At 34.3% G+C, this 21,257-nt stretch overlaps 1 protein-coding gene across 3 annotated transcripts in view; it reads right to left on the bottom strand.

Annotated features, from left to right (window-relative positions):
• LOC142986377 (solute carrier family 7 member 14) overlaps window positions 1-21,257 on the bottom strand; it is a 229,566-nt gene that overhangs the window by 165,238 nt on the left and 43,071 nt on the right. For all 3 annotated transcript variants that reach the window (XM_076134848.1, XM_076134850.1, XM_076134849.1), the window contains exon 2: window positions 6,346-6,400. In XM_076134848.1, the coding sequence (XP_075990963.1) occupies window positions 6,346-6,353 (8 nt within the window). In that variant the 5' untranslated portion in view covers window positions 6,354-6,400. The remainder of the gene's footprint in view (window positions 1-6,345; window positions 6,401-21,257) is intronic.

Here is a 21,257-nt window from a genome sequence, read left to right as displayed (position 1 = left end):
TAAAACGATTCTATCTTATATTTTATGTAACTGCTTAAATGCTTAACGAAATCATTAGACATAGTTTTCGTAAGGCAAATATGAGCCACTTTCGTATGCACATTCGAAAATGAACGTGCAAGAAAACGCGTTATTTTTTTTCTATTTTTTTCGGTTACTAACTAACCCGCACTTGCCTACAGCTAGCAGAAGAGTTCTCCAAGTGCAAATCTATAAATCACATTACTAGAAAATAAAAATTATAGGTCATTATTTTTTATATTGCTGTTTATTTATATTTTTCACATAAGAATATATCAAATGTATAAGTATTTTAGTCACAAAAAGATAAAGAAAATTCCCATACAAAAATGATGTAAACAATTTTGTAAAGGTAAATAAAACAGGCGGCTTATGGAGAAGCTTATTCACACATTCTTTCATTCACAGAATAACAGAAGCCTTTGAACGATGGTATTTTTTTGCTTAGAAAAATATATTTTATATCAATAATGTTACTTAAACGAGGTTGGAATTTAACTGCTGTTGTAATAGATTTTGCAGTGGAAGGCCTACGAGAGCTGTGTTTTGTCTTGATTTATGGAATTATCTGCATGATGACATTATGATATTAAGTTTTTGGTGAATAGAGCTGCTATTTTCCGAAAACTACAAGAGTAAGTTTATTACAAAAGTAAGAATTTAAACCCTATTCCCGTAATTAAAAACAATCATAAAACCAAAATTAAGAAGATTAACGTCCTAACTACTTTTAACAAATAAATAATTTTATGCATTTACTATATCTTTCACTACCTAAAAATCTTTCATTTGCAAAATAAAAGAAATATATTTGTTAAGTCAAAACCCTACACTTTAAACTATCAGCTAAAAAGCTAGCAACACAGTATCAGTGCACAGTAGCAAAATAAATTAATAAGCCGCATGTGAGCCGACGTCGGCGCGAGACGGCTTGCATAACTTTGTGTTTGCGTATTGTCACCCACTCTCGGACAACGCGCTTTCAATTTGTTAGAACTTAGCCGGCGGTGAAATGTTACTGGGCTTGTTTAAACAGTTGCAAACAGTTTGTTCGGTACTTTGTGTGCGTGATTAAGAAGTTGAGAGCTCGGTTTTAAACACAATTTTACTACGCCATGTTATTTGATCGAACAGTGACTAACTCGACTAGTAGCTCAATTCTCTACCACTATCGACTACGAACAACCGGCGAGCTATCGAGAAATTTTGCACGATAATCTGATCAGCGCCTCTAGCGGGTTCCGTGGGAACTACTTTAGCAGTACATTTTAAATGTCAAACTTTTGACGATTGGCAGTACGGACTGTAGAAGACTGTGAGAAGCGCACTACCATATGCGTATGTACCTCAGTTGACGGCTAGTGTACGTTCATTTAATGGTCACTTAACATTACATTGCTGCTTTGATGTAGCGTGTTAATCACTATAGTCTTCGAGAAAAAACAATATATAGCATAGTGGCACTCGAATAGTTGTCGACTGAGATATATTACGTAATAGTCCTCCAGGGATTAGAATAATGTGAATCAAATAATTCAATTACTTCCACTATTATCCAGTGTTCAATAAAACGCTTCTTTTTAATTTATGAGTACTATTTGAAATAAGCTCGAATCCAACTCTATCGAATTAGGAGTAAGCCAGCTGATGGCTCTATTGTATAGGATTCTGATGGGCTTGGTAATTATGCACATATTTTTTTAATAAAGTTCTTGTAAAACTATCTCGGAATATCCAGAAAAGTCGAATCTTCCCTACAATAGTAGCATCAAAATACGGTCATTTTTTACAAAGACGTACATAATGCACGTTGTGTCATGTATTTGTCAGTCTTTTAAAACGTTAAATGTTACTGGACTCGTTTAAAGAGTTTGCACAACAGTATGTTCTGCCCTTTGTGCACGTGATTAAGAAGTTGCGAGCTCGCTTCTGTTTTAAACACGAGTTAGAGTTGAATTCGTGTTAGAATTTTATTTGAAATATGCAATTTCCAAAAGGGTATACCGTCTTTGTAATGTGATATGGGCCGTTTTAGAAATTATGTTTGATATATATATTTTTGTTAATTTTGAAGTCTTATGTCTAGAGTAATTCTCGTTACTCAGATACAGCTATCATTTTATATATAAAATTTCCGTGTCACAATGTTAGTTACCCTACTCCTCCGAAACGGCTTGACCGATACTCATAAAATTTTGTGAGCATATTGTGTAGGTCTGAGAATCGGCCAACATATATTTATCATACCCCTAAGTGACACTTCTTTTTTTAAATTTATTTGGCGAAACAACGTTTACCGGGTCAGCTAGTACTTAATATTATAACAATATTTTTTGTCATCTTTGCATATTTTTACAATTAATTTTATTTATGAATCAAACATATAAAATTATCAAGCCCTATCTAATTAATTACGCGAACAGCTATCTGTGATCAGCGTTGTTTATTGTTATAGTTGATTGTAGCCCGCCTCCGCAGCCGACTCTCTCCCCATACTTATCTACTTGATGAGGAAAAACACGCAAAACAAATGGGATTCTTTGGGCTTCGTTCAATATAAGGGAACCTGTTGTACCTAGGCCGGTTTTTTAGAAATATATTTTTTATTGTGATTTGACGTGCAGCACACAAATCATATTTGCATATTTTGAAATGTCAATTATTTGGGTACTCACCAAAAAAATATCAAAAATGTATATTTAATATTTACATATTTTTTTTAAATTTAGAAAAAAATGGGAAATGTGGCCAAGGTACAACATACCCTATGTACCTAGGCCAGTAGTACGTTGTACCTAGGACACAATGAAATTTGGGGGTAATTTAAGCAAATTATCAAGTTTTGTTAACTAAAATCATTTTATTTGATTTATTACAGTACACAGTATTATTACAGTATACAGTATTTAACAAAACATTTTAAAAATTCTGAAATGATCAACATTTAGAAATGATCAAAATTAAAATAATATTCATAGCTATTTTTATGCTTTTCAAACAAAATATTTAAACAAAAACAACTAACTTTTTGCCACCGTTTCGTTACATCACATCGCTGCGCCTGCCAAACTCCATATGTGTATTTTGATGTTAAAAAAAAAATGAATCTTGTGTCCCAAATAAAAGAAAAAGTTTTCCAAAATCTCACAAAAGACACATGTGGAACTTGGCATGCGTAGCGACGATATCACATAATATAATATAGCAAATCAATATACCTATATAGCATAGCAAATGGAAAACAAAATATTGAAACAATTATCTTTACCTATATATAAATTACTAGCCGACCCGCGCAACTTCGCTTGCGTCACATAAGAGATTGGGTCAAAATTTCCCCGTTTTTGTTACATTTTTTATTGCTACTCTGCTCCTATTGGTCGTACCGTGATGATATATAGCCTATAACCTTCCTCGATAAATGGTCTATGTAACACTGAAAGAATTTTTCAAATCGGACCAGTAGTTCCTGAGATTAGCGCGTTCAAACAAACAAACAAACTCTTCAGCTTTATAATATTAGTATAGATTATTTCTCTCTTAAATTTTAATCAGTCATTTGGACTAGCTATTATAAAAACACTATCAATAATGTAGATATATTATTCAGCCTTAAGCATTTAGTAGAAATCCCAGTACTTCTGTATCTCTGGAACATAATAAATTTCTCTGTTCTTGTTAACTTTTTGCGGGGTTTTAATTTTTTCGACAATGTCACTCATCGGGTACCGATTTAAATCCTCTTTTTCAGGCCATTTCCAGATTTTAAGTGATTTTTGCATCGATTTCTGAAATAATAAAGATATTTAATTAGGAATATTATTACGTAAATGTGAAATAATTTAATAAAATATTCTCCTGGCCAAAGTACAGCATCCAGGTTGTACCTTGGCCACTGGCCAAGGTACAGCTGATCGACAGTGACCGAGGTACAACACTACTCCAACTTCACTAAAACGGTGGATTTTATATAGTTTAGAGTTAAGTATCTCGTAAGTTTTTTATTGTGTTGAGACTTGTAAAATCAAAGAACCGATAGCATATAACAGTTAAGTGACTATTAGAAAACTTTTAAAACTATTAGACTTCAAAATATATTAGAAATACTTACTTTTTCACACAAAAAAGTTTCAGCGTCGATAACACCAAACACCGGCTTAATGGCGGTATGCGACTAACTACACATTGAATAGTCTGTAGTGACGTATCGAATACCATAAACAGTAGAATTTAGTATCGCGCGAATATATGAAAACGAGCCCAGTGGCCTAGGTACACATAGTGCCAAGGTACAACAGGTTCCCCTACTCGTGTTATCAACGTGTCCCAAAACAAACCATGGCGTTCTGCTGTGAAAATGTTTGGCTTTGCCTTTTGTTTAGATGTTTATTCACAATTTTTGAAGAAAGGTTTCGTTTAAAACAGACTCTTTAGCAATAATTCGGGAGTACATCTCGTATCGTTACAATTTTTAAAGCAATTATGATTTTGACACCGCCGCTACTCCTTATTTTCTATAGTTATATTAAAAATGCTAAATGAATAAGAACTGTTTGTCATTCTGAGTATGTATTATTTACGACTGCTTGTTCTAAGTATTTAAAAAAAAGTAATAGTTATAATATTGTGCTAGCAACTATTTTTTTTTTGTAACTCACAGTTAGACAAGTAGAATCTCGTTCACATAAAACCATAGTCAAGAAACCTCATGTATTGTAACACAAATTACTGGCGAAAGATTTTTAAAAATGTCTTCTGATTGTTATAATTACAGTAACCGCCAGAGAGAAGAATGAGAAAATAGGGCGAGAATTAAGAATTCTATATGACACTGTTTAACGTTCGTAGCTTTTACTATAATAGCTTGATAATGGATTGGACATATAATTGAGGAAACCGCCTACAAATAGCAAGGGGAAATTAAGTAACCACGCGGTCTTGCGGTGTAGATAAAATTAATTAAGGTGAAATACCGCAGGGATAAGGGTCAGCTTGTATTTGGGTCGTGATAGCTCGTCATGTTTACTCTTTTATGAAAAAGGATGTGAGTGCCACGGGTTTAGGCTTTAAAAGTTTCATGTTACTCTTATTATAAATGCGAAAGTTTGTGAGAATGTATATTAGTAGGTATGTGTATGAATAGAAAAACGAACGAATGGTCTTAAGTAAAATTGGTACTGTTTTCACGCGGGCGAGGTCACTAGGAGTTATCTTTAGCAAGCCGATACAGGAAAAATATCATTTTCTTAGCTCACAAAAAATGTTTAAGTAACACATTTCTAGAGGACTCAAGGCCTTACCCCTTGTTCGTTTGAGACGAGACCCTTGCCCAGCAGTGAGACAGTAATGGGTTAAAAAACTTTAGTGTTATAAATTATCATACATTTTATAACATTAAACTTATCGTTTGTCGAAACAACTAAGAATCCTTATACGTTTTTAACTCAGAAAAGCGCAAAAAGCCTAGCTGTTAAACAAACAAAACCTAAAATGATTGAACGTTAGCCTATTTAGGACACCTATTCTTATGCCTTCGAACATCACACACGGTGTTAAAAGGTCTAGTTAAATTGAAAGCGTTGAATTCAGCGCTATTTCTCGACCGGTTGTAACGTGACTGGGTGCATACAGATTCAAAGTACAAAACGACCTCATCCGTGCTGTGTGTGACCTTTGAGCAACGCTAAGGTTCAACTGAATCAACGATGCAAGTCAAAGGAAAGTCATAATTGCAACACAGCTGTTTGCTGGATGAAACAATTGTGAACCAGTAGCGCAATTCTGTACAATTGGAAACATCGAGTATCGAGAGCTAGATATTTAAAATGCTATTCAAAAATAGTTCCTATGATGCTCGCTAGAGGCGCTGAACCGATTGTCACACAACTTTTTCGATAGATAGCTGATTGTCGGTTGTCGATAGTCGTAGAGAGTTGTGACGTTCGAAGTCTGTGCAGTCGGAGAGTATTGAGAGTTTGACATTTCAAATGTAGGTACTGCAAAAATTGTTTCTATAGCACCCACTAGAGGCGCTGATCAGATTTTTCCGCATTTTTCTAACCGATATTTGCTTTATGGTCATCTTTTAAACTAGGATCAGGACACAAAATATTAGGTACTAAACTTTGCCAGTGACTTGGTCAGCATAGAAAAATTGAGTGGGATCTAAAGATTCCAACTCTTTATAAGGTTGTAAATTTATCATTTGTGGGTCACATTTTATCAAAATTCGTTGAGTAATTTACTAAGGTCGAAATATTCGAGATAATATATTATTTTATTATATATTCTTCATCACAAACTTTCGTGTATTGTTTTACTTACTTGTCCATGGCGCGCGCTAGGTATCCACCGTTGCCTCCTTCATTTGCGCTGCCACCTGGTAACAAGAGAAACAAACAATTTAAAAAATAGGAAATTATTGATAAAAACATAATAATAATTTGTTAATAATAGCGGTCATATTGTGGCTACCTTATTTTAATAATAAACACTCTGACCACAGCGATGTAAATTATAACTGAATACAACACTACCACTGCAAAATAAATACATGTTAATACCATTTTTTGTACAATAATTGTAAACATTGTTTATTAGTTAGTTTTAGTCCAAATCAAGTGTGCCTAACTCATATTTAGGCCTTATTTTAAATGGAAACTAGCCCAGCAGTGAGACAGTAACAGGTTTTATTAAAAACTAGCGGACTGTCCCTATTTCTTCCGGATCAACAATTTTACATCGCTGTTTCCATTCTCGCGGAAATTTTGATCCCATCGATCCCATACAAACTTTGTCACGACATATTAAAAAAAGGTTTATCCAATTTAATTAAGTTGTTCAAAAGTTATGCGCGTACTTACATTTGGGTGATTCATTTATGTTAATGTATCTATATTATGTGTAATTTAGAAGTATATAAGTATGTTTATCAGTTATTAATTTGGTTACCATAGTACAAGCTCTGTTTAGTTTGGAATCAAATGCCCGTGTATGAGTTGTCCAATCATATTTATTTAGTTTTATTTGTCTAGGTAAATGTAGCGTTGGATGTTGCATTATAGGATTTAAGTAAGACTATGTATTATCTTTTATACGTTGTTTCAGCACAATCTGCATCTGATCTCTAATTCTACGTCCTGGGAGGAGTCGTAATCGTAAATCGTAATTACGTTCCGCCCCGCATTGTGCTCGCGTAGATCTGATAGTTTTACTAAAGCTGTCGGCTCTCATAGCTCTTGTTGAAATAGAGCTATCTAGCTAGGTATTTTACTAGCTGCTTGATATTTAACCTTCTTGATCTCAATTACGCTTTTTATTTGTGTTCAAAGGTCATTAAACGTTTCGAAAACAATAACTAGTGATAGCAGTAAGTATTTTGAAAACATCCTGTTTAATTTTTTTTTGATATCATTGTTTGAGGGAATGTGAAATTATAATAAGTACAGTTTGCAAGTTATGACAGTAAGAGTTCAGAGTTACACACTCCTCGTTTACCAAATACCAACTTATTTTACCAATAAATGGTTTCAATTACGATCAATTAGAACATGTCACTTCCAAGTGATTACTAAAGTATTTTCAGACGTGAGTGCAACAAAGAGAATGTCGTGTAAACATAGTTTTGCCACTGAAAGGCGACGCATAAAGGCCACGTCACTCAGGATCGCTAGCGGAGGTGTGACGGAGGCGCGTCTTTTTTATTGGTGAAATGTGACACTTTTACGTTAGCTGTGCAGAAGTGAGAATATTTGACGTACCAGCTTATTTTGCCGATGTGCTACACGGGAAATGCACTGCATACCTTAAAGGTAGTGAACCTTTAAAAATTTTGCTACTAATATTGCAGGAGTAAATGCAAAATTTTCTTACGTTTTCGGCTTTTCTAAACCGCTGAACTAGTTTGATAGCAAGGGGATAGCTAAAGATCCAGGATCAAACGTAAGTAATTTTTTTTAAACTGATACATACGCCGCGGAAATAAAATATTCTTTGTATTAAACGGGAGTTGTAATAGTCAGCAAGTAAGTAATGACACTACATGCAAGAAGAGTACTTTTAATGTCTTGTGTAATAAGGTTTTTTGTAAACCGTTTCCTAAATATTACATTCATCGGTCTAAAATTTTACTAAAATGTGGCTACTTTGGAACTTTGAAAGTAATATTTTCTATATTTATTATTGTAAAGCGTCGTTACCCCACCAACTTAGAAAATAAAACTTTTGTCTGTTCAATATTGTTTACTTCGCTAGCCTAAGGCCGAAATATTTTCGTCAACTTGGCTCCATTTAAAAAACTTATTATTAATTTATTTAATTATCTACTTTTCATTTTAGATATTAGATCACTGCGATCTTCAAGTTCAGGAATTCAAGAATGTTTTAAGTAAAACAATTGGCCAACAAAAGGAGAAAGTATTTAATTTTAAGTACGTTATTAATTATTAAAGAACTTTTAAAGAGAATTCTATAACACAAAACTATTGTAACATGGGAATTATAAATAACTCGCAATTAAACATACTTTTCTCGATTTTTTACAAAACGAATTTTCGTCTGCTTGTATTGATTTCAATGCAATCTGTCTCTGAATTTCAAGAATGCTACCTATCTACTTAATAATATAGGGACTCTTTCAAACCAATTATTTCACGAAACGAAATCATACCTTTAGGTACATTTTAAGAAGCTTACACAAGCGACTGGCCTTTTGACTTTGAAGAAACAGTCAGGTACTTGCCTAGAGGTATTAAGTCGTGTCTATATTTGTTTTATATTCGCAACTATTTATAACAAAGCGACAATTAGTACTATTAGTCTTTAAAATAAATGTCTGATGATGACTGACGCATCGTTGTAGGTCTTTATTTTACCGACTTCTTTTATATTAAGTGCAATTGAAACGATTAATTCACTGTAGGTGGTAAAACATTTCATGGTGCAATCGTTAGTGTTCTATTTCAGTGTCGAGACTACGAACGCTTGATCATACCTATAGATGTAGGTACTACTTAATCTCGTATTTTCCTAAATACTTTAGTCATGGTCATGCTAATACAATAGTAAAAATCTAACATCGAAAGAATAGATGGACTACTAGACCAATGTAGTTGTTCTAAATCAGAGCGATCACTTGGATTAGATTTTTGTTTCAAACAAAATATTGTTAATATTTTCTATCACAACTTTTTCTGTATTAGGGTATGGAAGCTCTAGATTAGTTACACTGCTTTAAAAGAAATGTCCTCTAACGCTAATGTTAATAAATGTAAACTGTTTAATGATAAAAACGCTTGAAATTAAAACAACAAATATACAGAAACAACACAAACAAAAACGTAATACTACACGACGCAGCAATTATTTTTTATTACTTAAAATCCCGGTTTCTTAAATTGAATTCTATTCTCGTGTCCCGCGGGACGGATGCCAAATCCCGTATAGAGACCGTGATTTGAAAAATATGCGCAATGGGAATCCACAAACGCAATATCGCTGCTCCTATTATTTATCTTTGTAGTGTGATAGTAATATCTTAGAAAGATGGTGTTTTGACAAATGTATGCGCGTGTAAAACAGGCCTTAACCCCGGGAGGGAATGCAATGAATTCCACTAGATTTTGTCTGTTTTTTATTTGTTTTTTTTTTTAGGTAAATGCTTAGTTGCAATGCAAACTGTCTCATACATCTACAGCTAACTAACGCCACCAAGCTTACGAACTCTATATGTCTATCATTTCATATTTTTTACGCAATTCGATGAAAACCAGAATGATTTCATTTAACACGTATCTTGTAATATTAATATTACGATCCCTACCAAATCCAAAACTGCGTGAACCTTAAAAAAATGGTTGACTGTCACTGGTCTAATGAAAAGCACACTTAATGTTGAATTACCAAGTGGTATTCTTTGATCCCTGCCTACCCCTATGAGAAAAAGGCATGATATTATGTACTATCGAACCAACTGATTCATGACCCATTTTGCCGATAATTCGCTTGACACCGTCAAAACAGTAAGAATTTCGTCTCTATTGTCAAAGTTGCACTTAGGACATTTTAAACATGCATACGACTGTGTTATGATGTATCTACGACTACATACAACTTTGACCTTTGTTATTACAGTGCGTAGATACGTTTTCGATAAATCACTCTTAATTTGAATGTAGAATGTAAATAGTCTAAACTCTTTTCACTACGAAAAAACCTATTTGTGTCAAATATCAAATAGCACGTCATTTAGAAATCTGTGAAACGATTAGGGTAACCATTACAGTCATTGCCCATCATACATTGATTGCCAATGTTAAGGAATAATACTTTTATTTTAATTTCTAAAGTAACCAGTTCAAATTAATTGCGATATATTATGTCATTTTTAGAATAATGGTAACATTTTTAATTTATAGAACTCATGTCCGACGTTTGTGCGACAGGCGTGTAGTTCGAAAAGAAAAAGTAAAAGTTTGTTGCAATATTTGTTAAGGATAAGACATTTGAATTAACAGTATTCGCTAGTATTTATGGTTTTTAAGTGTTTTATATTGAACTAGTATAAAGTTATTGAAACAATGGACTGATGTTCTTTTAGAAAGAATATTTAAGTTGCGTTTATAATAGCGTTTATGTCAATGTTTTACTAAATAAAGACACTATTGACCAAAATTGTGTATCAATTCCTTAACCGGGTAATAACTATGCTGGTTACCCTATATTATTTAATTTTTATAGTTACATTATTTCCTATAATGGCCGTATAAACCATGCCCTGAGTGGGTATCGAACCCTCTCCTGACGCGTCGCAGTCGTAATATCAACCCACTACGCCACGGAGCCTGTTGAAAACGGTAGCAAAGCATTATTGTATTGGCGCACAAAGATTTGTCGCAATAATGACAGATAACAAATTCATTACCAAGGAAACGAAAGGTTCAAGCCAATTTCGACCTACGTGTATATAGACGCGTTTTAGAAAATGAGCACATGGTGGGTCATGATTCAGTTTGTTCGATAGTACAATGTTGAATTATCATCGCCTGCCAAGTACCGCTTGAATAGAATATAACTCACTGAATAATATAAAATAACAAACTTTGTTTTCATTATACCTAACTCGGTTTAATGTCTTTCATCCTAAGCCTTTCATATCAATAGACATACAAATTAGTTTTAAGCTCTCTCAACGTAATACCCTTCGTAATTTATGCGAAACTAATATGTTTATAAAATTTGCCAAATTAATTATATTTCTAAACAAAGAACAGGCTCAAAAGTGCTAAAGGACGACTCATGAAGAATCTATCTCTTACATACTTACATAATGTCACACCCGAAGGTGTAGGCAGAGTCTTGCTGAATAGAATCTGTTTCTCATGTTGATTGAAAAAATAAAGAAGAATATGATAGATGAATCTCATCGATCCTTTGAAAGTACAATGCGGATCTTGTTTGATATAATGATTCAATACAAAAATCTCTTAAATCTTTTTACATAAACGCATTAGCGCAAAAAGAAACTATTATTCACCAGACTGAAATTTTTCAAAACTGCGAAGCGCCATCAAAAAAAGAAAGAACATCTTGTCTCCAGACAGTGATAAATGAAGCTAAGTGAAAACTCTAAAACATTTTGAACAGAAGCGCTCTGAAGCACCTACTTGAACAGAATTCCTTTACAAAGACTCTTGTAGAAAGATGGATGCAGAAAGCATGTCGCTAATGTTTCAATCATATTATGACTAGTACTCGTACTGTTCTACACCGGTCTTATAAGACAAGATGTATAAATTTTCGCGTTGCATGTGTATTATATAATAAAGTACGGGAATTAATACAAACACGCATTTTACCTTAGAATGCCTGACATTTCGGCGCAGGTTACACTGGATGCAGACTGATGACAGGCATTCAAAAGTAACATTAGCGTTAATTCCCGTATTCTATAGTATTTTCAGACAAATGTTTAGATGAGATTCAATCAAAAATATTTTTATAAAGGACGTAGAAGCGGGTAAAGTTTACCCGCCCTAGCCCTACCCTACCTTTCTATAGTATTTCATGCACATGTTTTTTTTTAATTTTTATAATTTTTTTTCTATTTTAGACCCTAGTTTGATAACGTGCTCGTAATATGGCAGCATGCTCGCCCCTTATTAAATGGAACTTACATTGTTAATGGTGAAACATATATCATTCACCTCTGCCTATACTTTTGGGTATAACAAGCATGATGTAGGCTATTTCATACTTGCAATATAACAAGCAAAGCAGCCGTCTTTTCTTTGTGCTTTTGCTGAAATTTTGGGGCGCAACAAGGAGATAAGCTACTAATTACTACCGAAAAAAGCACACAGGTAAAATATGAAGAGGTAAAATGGCTTTTGTGTGCAGCGTTGTAGTTCTACAGCTGTGATTGGTAATATGCCTGCTCTTGTGCTTTCATCTCTGAGCAGGTGATTTATTTAACTAGATAATGTAAATTGTCTTGTTTAATAAGTTCAATTAATTTTCATAGCAATTATAGTGTATGAGAAAACAGAACAGTTGGATGATTTAGTTAATTAACAAGTGCTTTATTAGACACCAGCTGCATTTTACATTAACAAATTAGATTTTATCAAGGTATTTGATATGAATAACACAAAACATTAATTATCAAGTTTACGAATGAATAAATCATAAAAAATCAAGGCTCAAAACTACAAAAACGGTACGCATTTTTTTTCGGCTTGAATTCGGCAACCAGCTCGATTCCTATCACGTAACTTCTCAACGGGAGATCACTGTCAGTTGCAATATCAGCTCATTTTGCAAATTCTCAGTTCAATCTAAATTTCAATCTCGAAAACCGCACTCGTTGCACGAAGTGAGCATACATTTTAAATTCAGTATTCAGGCGACGCCGACGTGTGAAATTATCTTCATGCACCTCCTACTCACTTTGTGTTAACAATTAGTTTTCTGAATCGTAAGTTGTATGAAATCGCGGAACAGGTTACTTTTTTTATTTACGAAGAAGTGTTAAACTTTAGTAATGCACTAGAGCTGCATCTTTTTCGAAAATCGACGATTAATAGTAGAGTAGCTGTTGAGATTTATGGTGTGAAAAAGTGTAAACATTTTTTTATCAAGTATTTTAAATGACAAACGATAAATAATAAACAATGGGCTACGGCACTTAAATGAATTATATAGTTCGCACAAACAATAAACTAATTGCGGAAGTGTACTTAAAAGTTACGAGTCATTACAGTATTTATTACAATATTTTATTAAATAAAAATGAAGCAGGCAGATTTTTTTTTAATATATCAGTGTATCGCTATTTAAAATGTAAGTCCCGTTGGTTGACCCTTATTGCGGTAAACTAGGCATGATGCATAATGTTTTCTAAATATTACTATTTAGTATCTAGCACAAGACTTTTATATTGCATACTTCTAAATGCATGCTTATATAAATATATAGATACATTGTCAACCAGGCTCAGAAAGTCAAAGGCTCGTGTTTATCATACAAAGATTTGTCCCGGGTAGAATTCGAACCAACCACATTATCAATCTGTTGCACGAAAATATATAGAAAAACAAAAGAAAGCATTAGCTTCAAAAATTGTCTCCAACTGAGTAGAAAATTGACTTAAGGCGACTTTAAATTGCTTGCAATATTTCCACGCTGCTAAATATTACATGTGCACTGGAAGGAAACGTGTTGTCCCGTTGCTTACAAGTTAAACGGTAGGAAATAAGAAAATAAATGCTCAACAAAGAACCTTTACTACGATTTTCCATCGTTTTGTTAATGTTGGTTAATTATGAAATGGAATAAAAGGATAAATGCGGACATTTTATGGTTATGAGTATTTGTTTCTACGATGTATGCCTATACGTAATTTTAGACTTTTTCGTTGTCAAAATTGTTTTTTTATTATGCACGTTAGCTGTACATTCTTTCCAAGATTATTTTACCACAACCACTGTAAGAGGATAAATTTGAATGAAAAAAAGAAAGCTTACAATGATTGATGTTGCATATCACATTTTTTAGTTAAGAACTTGCCGCATGGGAACAATGTGTTATTTATGAATATGTACTACGCGAGACTTCGTCTGCGTGAAAAAATTTGCTGTAACAATCAAAGCCCGATGTTGTTTTGGTAGGATGAGCTTGTTGCTCAACATCATCCAACATTTAGTGACATAATATTTTAAGCGCCTGATTCAATGTAAGTCCATAATTCAACATTCGATACAAAGAGAGAACCCATTAGTACTGAAACACGTGGTCAGTATATTACTAAGAAGTTAAAGTCATAACAAGTTCTAAACTAAATAAACCTTGAAAGGGAGTTGACGATGTTTGCTATTAATCAAATGTATGCTATTGCCCATCGAGCAGTGAAAGCCGTCTATTACTCAACCTTTTAGAACATTAGATGATAAGGCGAAGGCTATTCTTAGTCATGACGTCGCGTTATTGTACAGATACTCGTATATGAGGCGTGTATCGCCTTACGTGCCTTTTCTTACTTAATATTAAAATGTTTACTATCATCATCAGCCTAGCCTTTCTTCCAACTATTTTGGTGCCGGCTTCCAGTCTCACCAAATGCAGCTGAATATCAGTTTTTTACATGAAGCGACTACCTATCGTACCTCCACAACCAAATTATCTTAGTTATAATACCCTTCGGTAAGGCTGATTGTCAGAATTTCAAGCTTTTGACTACTGGTAATGACTGCCAAAGATATTTGAAAATGATAGCCGAGACCCACATTTTAACGTGCCTTCCGAAACACGGATGGGAACTCGGAAATTTTAATATGGTTACCCATCCACTGACTACTAACCACTGCAAGCGTAGGAACGACCTGCGCGGCTGTTGTTAACTAAGCAACGAGCTCTTCCTAAAACTTTGTTGATGCCGTTTTGACCCCGGAAAACTTTCCTACTAAGAATACGGAGGGAAAAATAATACTTTCTCCTATGTCCCATTTCAAGAACATTGCATTTGCGTATTCAGTTTCACTTCGCACTATTACATCACAGATGCGGCTTAGGTGACGTAATCTCTTAGAATACCCGAGAATGGGATTAATCTTACGAAATACATAGGCATAATTAATCAAACCAAACCACGGCTAATTGATTACTATTGAACAGGGGTCTGATAAACCGCTATGTTTAACATGAGAAGTAACTGATCTGTAGCTAAACTTACTCACAGTACTGCAGTATCGCTTTCGTAGAAAATGTGATAATATAATACCGAGATTTCTAGATTGACAAGAAAAGCTGGACAGTGCCGGTATGATCATGTTTCTAGGGTCTGTAACCCGATCAAAAAACTTCAATAGTTATGAGGAGTTTTCTCCAGTAACATGTTTGGCATAATGGTAATAAGCTTGCTAGTATATTTAATATTTATAACGTATAGTATGAAACTAACATTATATTAGAGAAAAGCGGATGTACATATTTCATACAATTCTTACTGCACCTTTACGTATAGCAGACGTCCTGCTGCATTCGCCTGAGTTTTCTTAGACAAAATTTAGTTTTACCAAATAAAAAATTAATAAAATGTATTAGCATGTAAAGAAAACAAATTTCTTCGATATTTCGATGTAATTAACAAATATAAGTAATGTTCCTATTGTATTGAAGCTTTAATTACAACGTTAGGTCTAGCTACTTTGTGTAGTGTAAACTAACTTGCCCGCATGCGGAGCAAAAGTTTCCAACAGTCGAGACAGTACTTTGCGTGAGCCACAAACAGTAATTATTTCGAGTCGGGGTATAATTGTTGTCTGCTATCTGGGTTTAGTTTTTAGTCTGTGTATAGCATTAATTAGTAACTTGGACGCGGTCAAAGTTGCCAGTCAATCGTACATAGTCGCCGTGAAACAGTTGTATGTCAAGCAACCTGTGGAGCGGACTTTCTATAGTTTGACTGCTTTTGGTACGAGTATTTGGGCGAACTGTTTCTGTATTTTGAAATACACGTTCTCCTTGATGATAGTGGTCGACATAGTGTCAAAGTCGTTCTGGCCACCCGAAGGCTTTTGAAGTGGCTTATCGACTGTTATCTTGATTGACAATAACCGAAAACGACTTTTCGTGCCCTCCGAAGCACGGAGACGCTCAAATACCACTATGCAGTCACCTGTCTATGTACCTAATAACCGCGCCAAGGTTTGCTTAACACACAGACCGTTCACCAACCGGTAAGATCAATTGCGCGATTTCATACACTCATTACTATCGTATTAACAGCTGCGATTTGCTTGAAAGCATTGGTTACTTTTGAATAAGACTAATTTGACTCCTGCATTGAATCGGTCACGTACATATGTCGTTGGTCAAGCGAATCATCTGTTTGCATATTGCACAGAAGGAATTGCTAAGCTAGTGGCTCGTAGAATATCATGAATATTCTTATTCTCAACTGACGTACGCTACCGACATCAGCGTAGAAAGAAAGTAGGCTTGAAGCAAAGTTGACCGAGTTGATCACTCACTCTATGAAAAAGAAGTAAATTTGTATCAGTTCTTCTATTTGTTCCCGTTGTAAATATATTATAACTTCAATTATAACTTCGCCCTTGAGTAATTATTAACTGACACTAGAGTTTTCAAGTAATTAGAGTTAATTAGTTTTCGAAGAAAATGTTTATTTATGGATTGAGGGTACTTCGTTCTCACGGTCTATTTGTAAATCTTTTGAAATTTTAAAGATAAATAATTTATGTTAAGTCTATTGGAATATGTATGTTCTATCTATATATCAGTTTTAGTAAAATAGAGGTATTTTACTTTTGCTTTTTTTATCAGTTTTAGTAAAATAGAGGTATTTTACTTTTGCTTTTATAGATGCTGGTATAAGAGGTCGAAAAGCAATTTAGTGCCTACTAAATAATTCGTTAAATTTAATAATAGTAGCTTAAAGTTGTGGGTTCGTATCCGATTGCTTTGCCGATGTGAACCCACGCCTAACACAAACCTTCAAGTTTAGCGGAAAAGGTTTACATGATTATTATAGTGAAGTATAGTATAATGCTAGTAGCACTTTTAAAATAAAATATTAAAAAACAAAACAGTTGAACACAATTTCATCGGCACGGGCTACACTGGCCCTCTCACTGATAGCATCGTCAGCTCGGGTGTGTTCTGCGCCGTAACTTCAGGAAATTTGAAATAAAATTCAATATATTGTTCATTGCAGTATAGAAAATAATTATGCAAAGCAATGGTTTCAAACTTAATGGCTACGTAGTTTTTCACTAAACTACTCCAACAATAAAATGTTGAAAGTTAAACAAAACTTTGACCGGTGTATACGGGCGTCCGTAATCACTGACGTACGGCGTACAAAACTACGGTTTGTGCAGAGAAAAAAACTTTAACCCTAAAACGGCGCCTAGTAGAGACGGGACATCTTTTGGAGCTATGTGGCAGCTCATGGCAGCTACACTGTTCTTTTTACTTTTATTTGGAAGCCACCTGCACGTTTCTTGCATTCGCGGGACTATCATGGCAGGCTATCTATTTTGTAATAGTATCTCTATCTTAAACCCTATTGTACATGGTAGAGAGATTTGGAAGAAAAGAGCCGAGTCGTCTGCTCAACAGCTTATAAAGGGCGATTAAATATAAAATAAGGCAATATAGTAATCGTGGGATTTAAAAATCAATTTGCACTCTCAGATAAGTTATAATAATTTTGAGCAATTTGACTTAAACTACAATATGGTTTAATGGATATAATAATTAATTGGAAGTTAAATGACACAAAACTATATGGCTTTCCGAAGTCCGATAAGAATGCCTGGTAAACTTATTCTTGAGGGACCCTTTAGTAGTGTCAGGCACGTACAGTATAATAATTTTAAATTTGGTTTTAGTAATGATCGATTATATTATTATTCATTGAAACACGATTTTAAAACAAAAGTTTAATATGATATAATTATACACTTTAATTTTTTGTGTTATAAGTCAAAAGTTTCATGTTCTTTCTCAATAATTTGTACGTGAGAACCACACAAACAAACTCCTAAATAAGTGGCTATTAAATCTGGGGGCACGGAAGTGCCCCCGCAAGTCGAGCAAAAAAAAGCGGCACGGCCGTACCATCCTTTTCTCGAAGCAATTCGGGCTATTTTCGACCCCCCTATAATGTCGTTGTGGATAAAACAAGAAGCCTGAATTTTCAGCTACTAATTATTCATTGTATAAACACGGTATATTTAAAATTTCAGTCAATTTGAACCAGTAGTTTAAAAATGACAACTTGTTAAAATTTTGAATTTTGTCACTCACTGATTCACTGACTCACTGACTCACTGACTCACCGATCATCAAAAGTATAAGGTACTTCTAGCAGACTTAGAAGCTTAAAATTTAGAATACAAATAGGGTTAAGTGTCTTAATCATGGGAAAAATTTAATATTTTCTAATTTCGGTCCAGTTTTCTAAATACACTAACTGCAACATTAACTTTGTAATCCCATATAAATGTATAAGATTACAAGATTACATTTGCAGTTAAGAATCATTATTACTGTAGAAAATAATAAATAATAGGTGTAGATAGGTAAGTACATACTATATGAGGCATAACGGGAGGGGATATAAGGTGGGTAAGGGTGCTTAGCCCATGAAACTGAAAAACATTCCCATAGGAAAATATGTTGAATTATAAGAAAAAACGTCTTTCCATACAAATTGGACTTATGTTCGTTCTACAAAAAGAAGTGAGATGCCACCAAAAACATTCTGTAAAACCTCAAGTCTCGCAGCTCAGTCTTTCTGGCGTAAAAAGTGGTGAGATCTATATAATACCAAGTCGATTAATCTATTTCGTCTTTACTTAAAGGACCTTCTGTCTTAAGTTATTACATAAGTTATTATCATGCCAATATTAAAAATATTTTACGTTTAAAACAAAAAGATCGACTTGGTCATCGCATGAAAACACAAATTCGCCATAAAAATTTCAGGAGCATTAACTTCTCGTCGTGCTGTGTAGTGTAATACATACAAATCATGCGGTGGCCAGGTCGGTCTATTTGTTTTAAACGTAAAATATTTTTAATATTGGCATGATAATAACTTATGTAATAACTTAAGACAGAAGGTCCTTTAAGTAAAGACGAAATAGATTAATCGACTTGGTATTATATAGATCTCACCACTTTTTACGCCAGAAAGACTGAGCTGCGAGACTTGAGGTTTTACAGAATGTTTTTGGTGGCATTGTATATTTATAGAAATATAATTCACATTTTGTAAGAAATCCTTAAGTTGATTTGATCCACACTGTTACATCCTGAGCACTGTGTAAGTGAATTACGTATTTCGGCTAAAATTAGATGTACTCAAGTACCGTCGAGGAAATTATTGAAAAAGTGGAGAATTTCGTGGCAATGGCATTGCTCCAGGGGGAATTAAATTAAGCGGTGCCACGCTCGTGAATTCTTTAAGACGAATTGTAATAAGCTACGTGTTCCATTGCCTGCTCAAGTTACTTTTTTGTGACGTAATCCTTATATATTATGAAGTAAAGGAGACATGGATGTTTTAAAAAGGAATAATATAATTTTCCTCGAAAGTATATGTCATACCAGGATACTGTCGGGGCAACACCCACGCTTCATTGTTGTAAGTAGTAGCTTATGTCCTTTTTTGGAATATAATTTTGAGAAATTTTATAAAAATATGTTGTGACATTTTGAGGAGCGTGAATGCCAAACAAATTCACATAAAAAGTATGGATAGAGTAAAAGAGTCACCGGTGATTTAAAAAAGTATAATACAATTGGTTCGTGGAAAAGTGTGTGTCATGCTTCTACGACACTAGTTTCTGTTTTATTATCGCTCGTAGATAACCTTCATCAAGGTCACGCCTTAGTACTTTACTTTAGTTATGTAAACAGTTTTCTAGAACTATGTTCGGTTAATATAGACCGACAACTTAGTAGAGAATCTAGCACACACTGTTTATCTATATTTTAAGTAAAGATTCTGTGCACTTCATTAAAAATATGTAGCTGTATCAAACATGCCTCGATCGGCTGCATAGGCCTACAGGTCGCTGATGTTCTAAATTCTGAATGTTGTGTACCTTTGCCACTCGTGAACCTCGCATACAAGGCTCTTTAATAACTTGTTAGACTATAATCGAATGGAAAAGAAAATAAAATGTATTTTGCATAAAACGGTTACGTCTTTCATCGCTTAACGATTTGTAGCTCGTTTCTAGAGTACTACCTTTTCTCATCATGTTCGTCATTAGCATAAACTTAGTGAGAGATTGTGGTTCCCGTTGAAATTTTGCAAATGGTGTCACTAGGTCTGTGTATTATCATGTATTGCGTTAAATAAGGGAGCGATCTGATATAAAAGTACGACCATTTTACTTTTACAGTGACAATATCTCTATTATATTAGAGTCAAAGCTGTTTCCTTGCTGTTCTAAATAGATTACGTTGATTGATCTCTGGAAATCGGCAGTCAAAATATCGGACACGAATATCAGTTTAGCCTACGCATTCGATGATGCACTGAAATTGATGAATCTGACCAAAATACTCGGACAAATTCGAGTATATCGCCGATTTTCATGCAAATCTCTCGTTAATATCACCGCATCTAACTAGCGGTCGGATTGGTGAAATTGGTGGAAAGATACATACATAGTACGGCGCGGAATCGAATATTCTCAGGTGGCCTAAATTCCATGAATATTTGCGGGACCCAGAGACTGCGAGGTACTATGATATGAGAGAGACGGAAATAGTTTTTGTTCTTGACCTCGAAGTTTAGAATTCCGAGGCGTGCGAAGGACGCGCCTGAAAAATTGTACAATACCTACATAGTTGTTCAGTTTAAACGGGTGTTACGTGTTTCGAAAGCAAATACCACCGTACAGTTTGAGAGTCGTATGAAATAATTCAAACACTTTCCATCGATTTTCATTACTTTCAAGTATTCGTTAGTTCTAGTTTAATATCGTCATTTGTAGTGTAAATAGACTATCCAACATTCTGTAAAGATCTTTGTATATAAGGTTCGCGGCTAATGAATGTATACAAAATTTAGAATGTAGAACACCAGACAGGCTTGTGCAACTGACGGTAGCCTGTCGCTAAATTCTGTACAGTCAGTACTATCGAGTTCCGAGAGTTTGACATCTAAAATGTACTAAGGAAATAGTTTCTACGGTGCC

The sequence above is a fragment of the Anticarsia gemmatalis genome, chromosome Z, assembly GCF_050436995.1.
Source record: "Anticarsia gemmatalis isolate Benzon Research Colony breed Stoneville strain chromosome Z, ilAntGemm2 primary, whole genome shotgun sequence".
NCBI lineage: Eukaryota > Metazoa > Arthropoda > Insecta > Lepidoptera > Erebidae > Anticarsia > Anticarsia gemmatalis.
The sequence above is the reverse complement of the archived record's forward strand: the minus strand, read 5'-3'. Positions and strand labels throughout refer to the sequence as shown.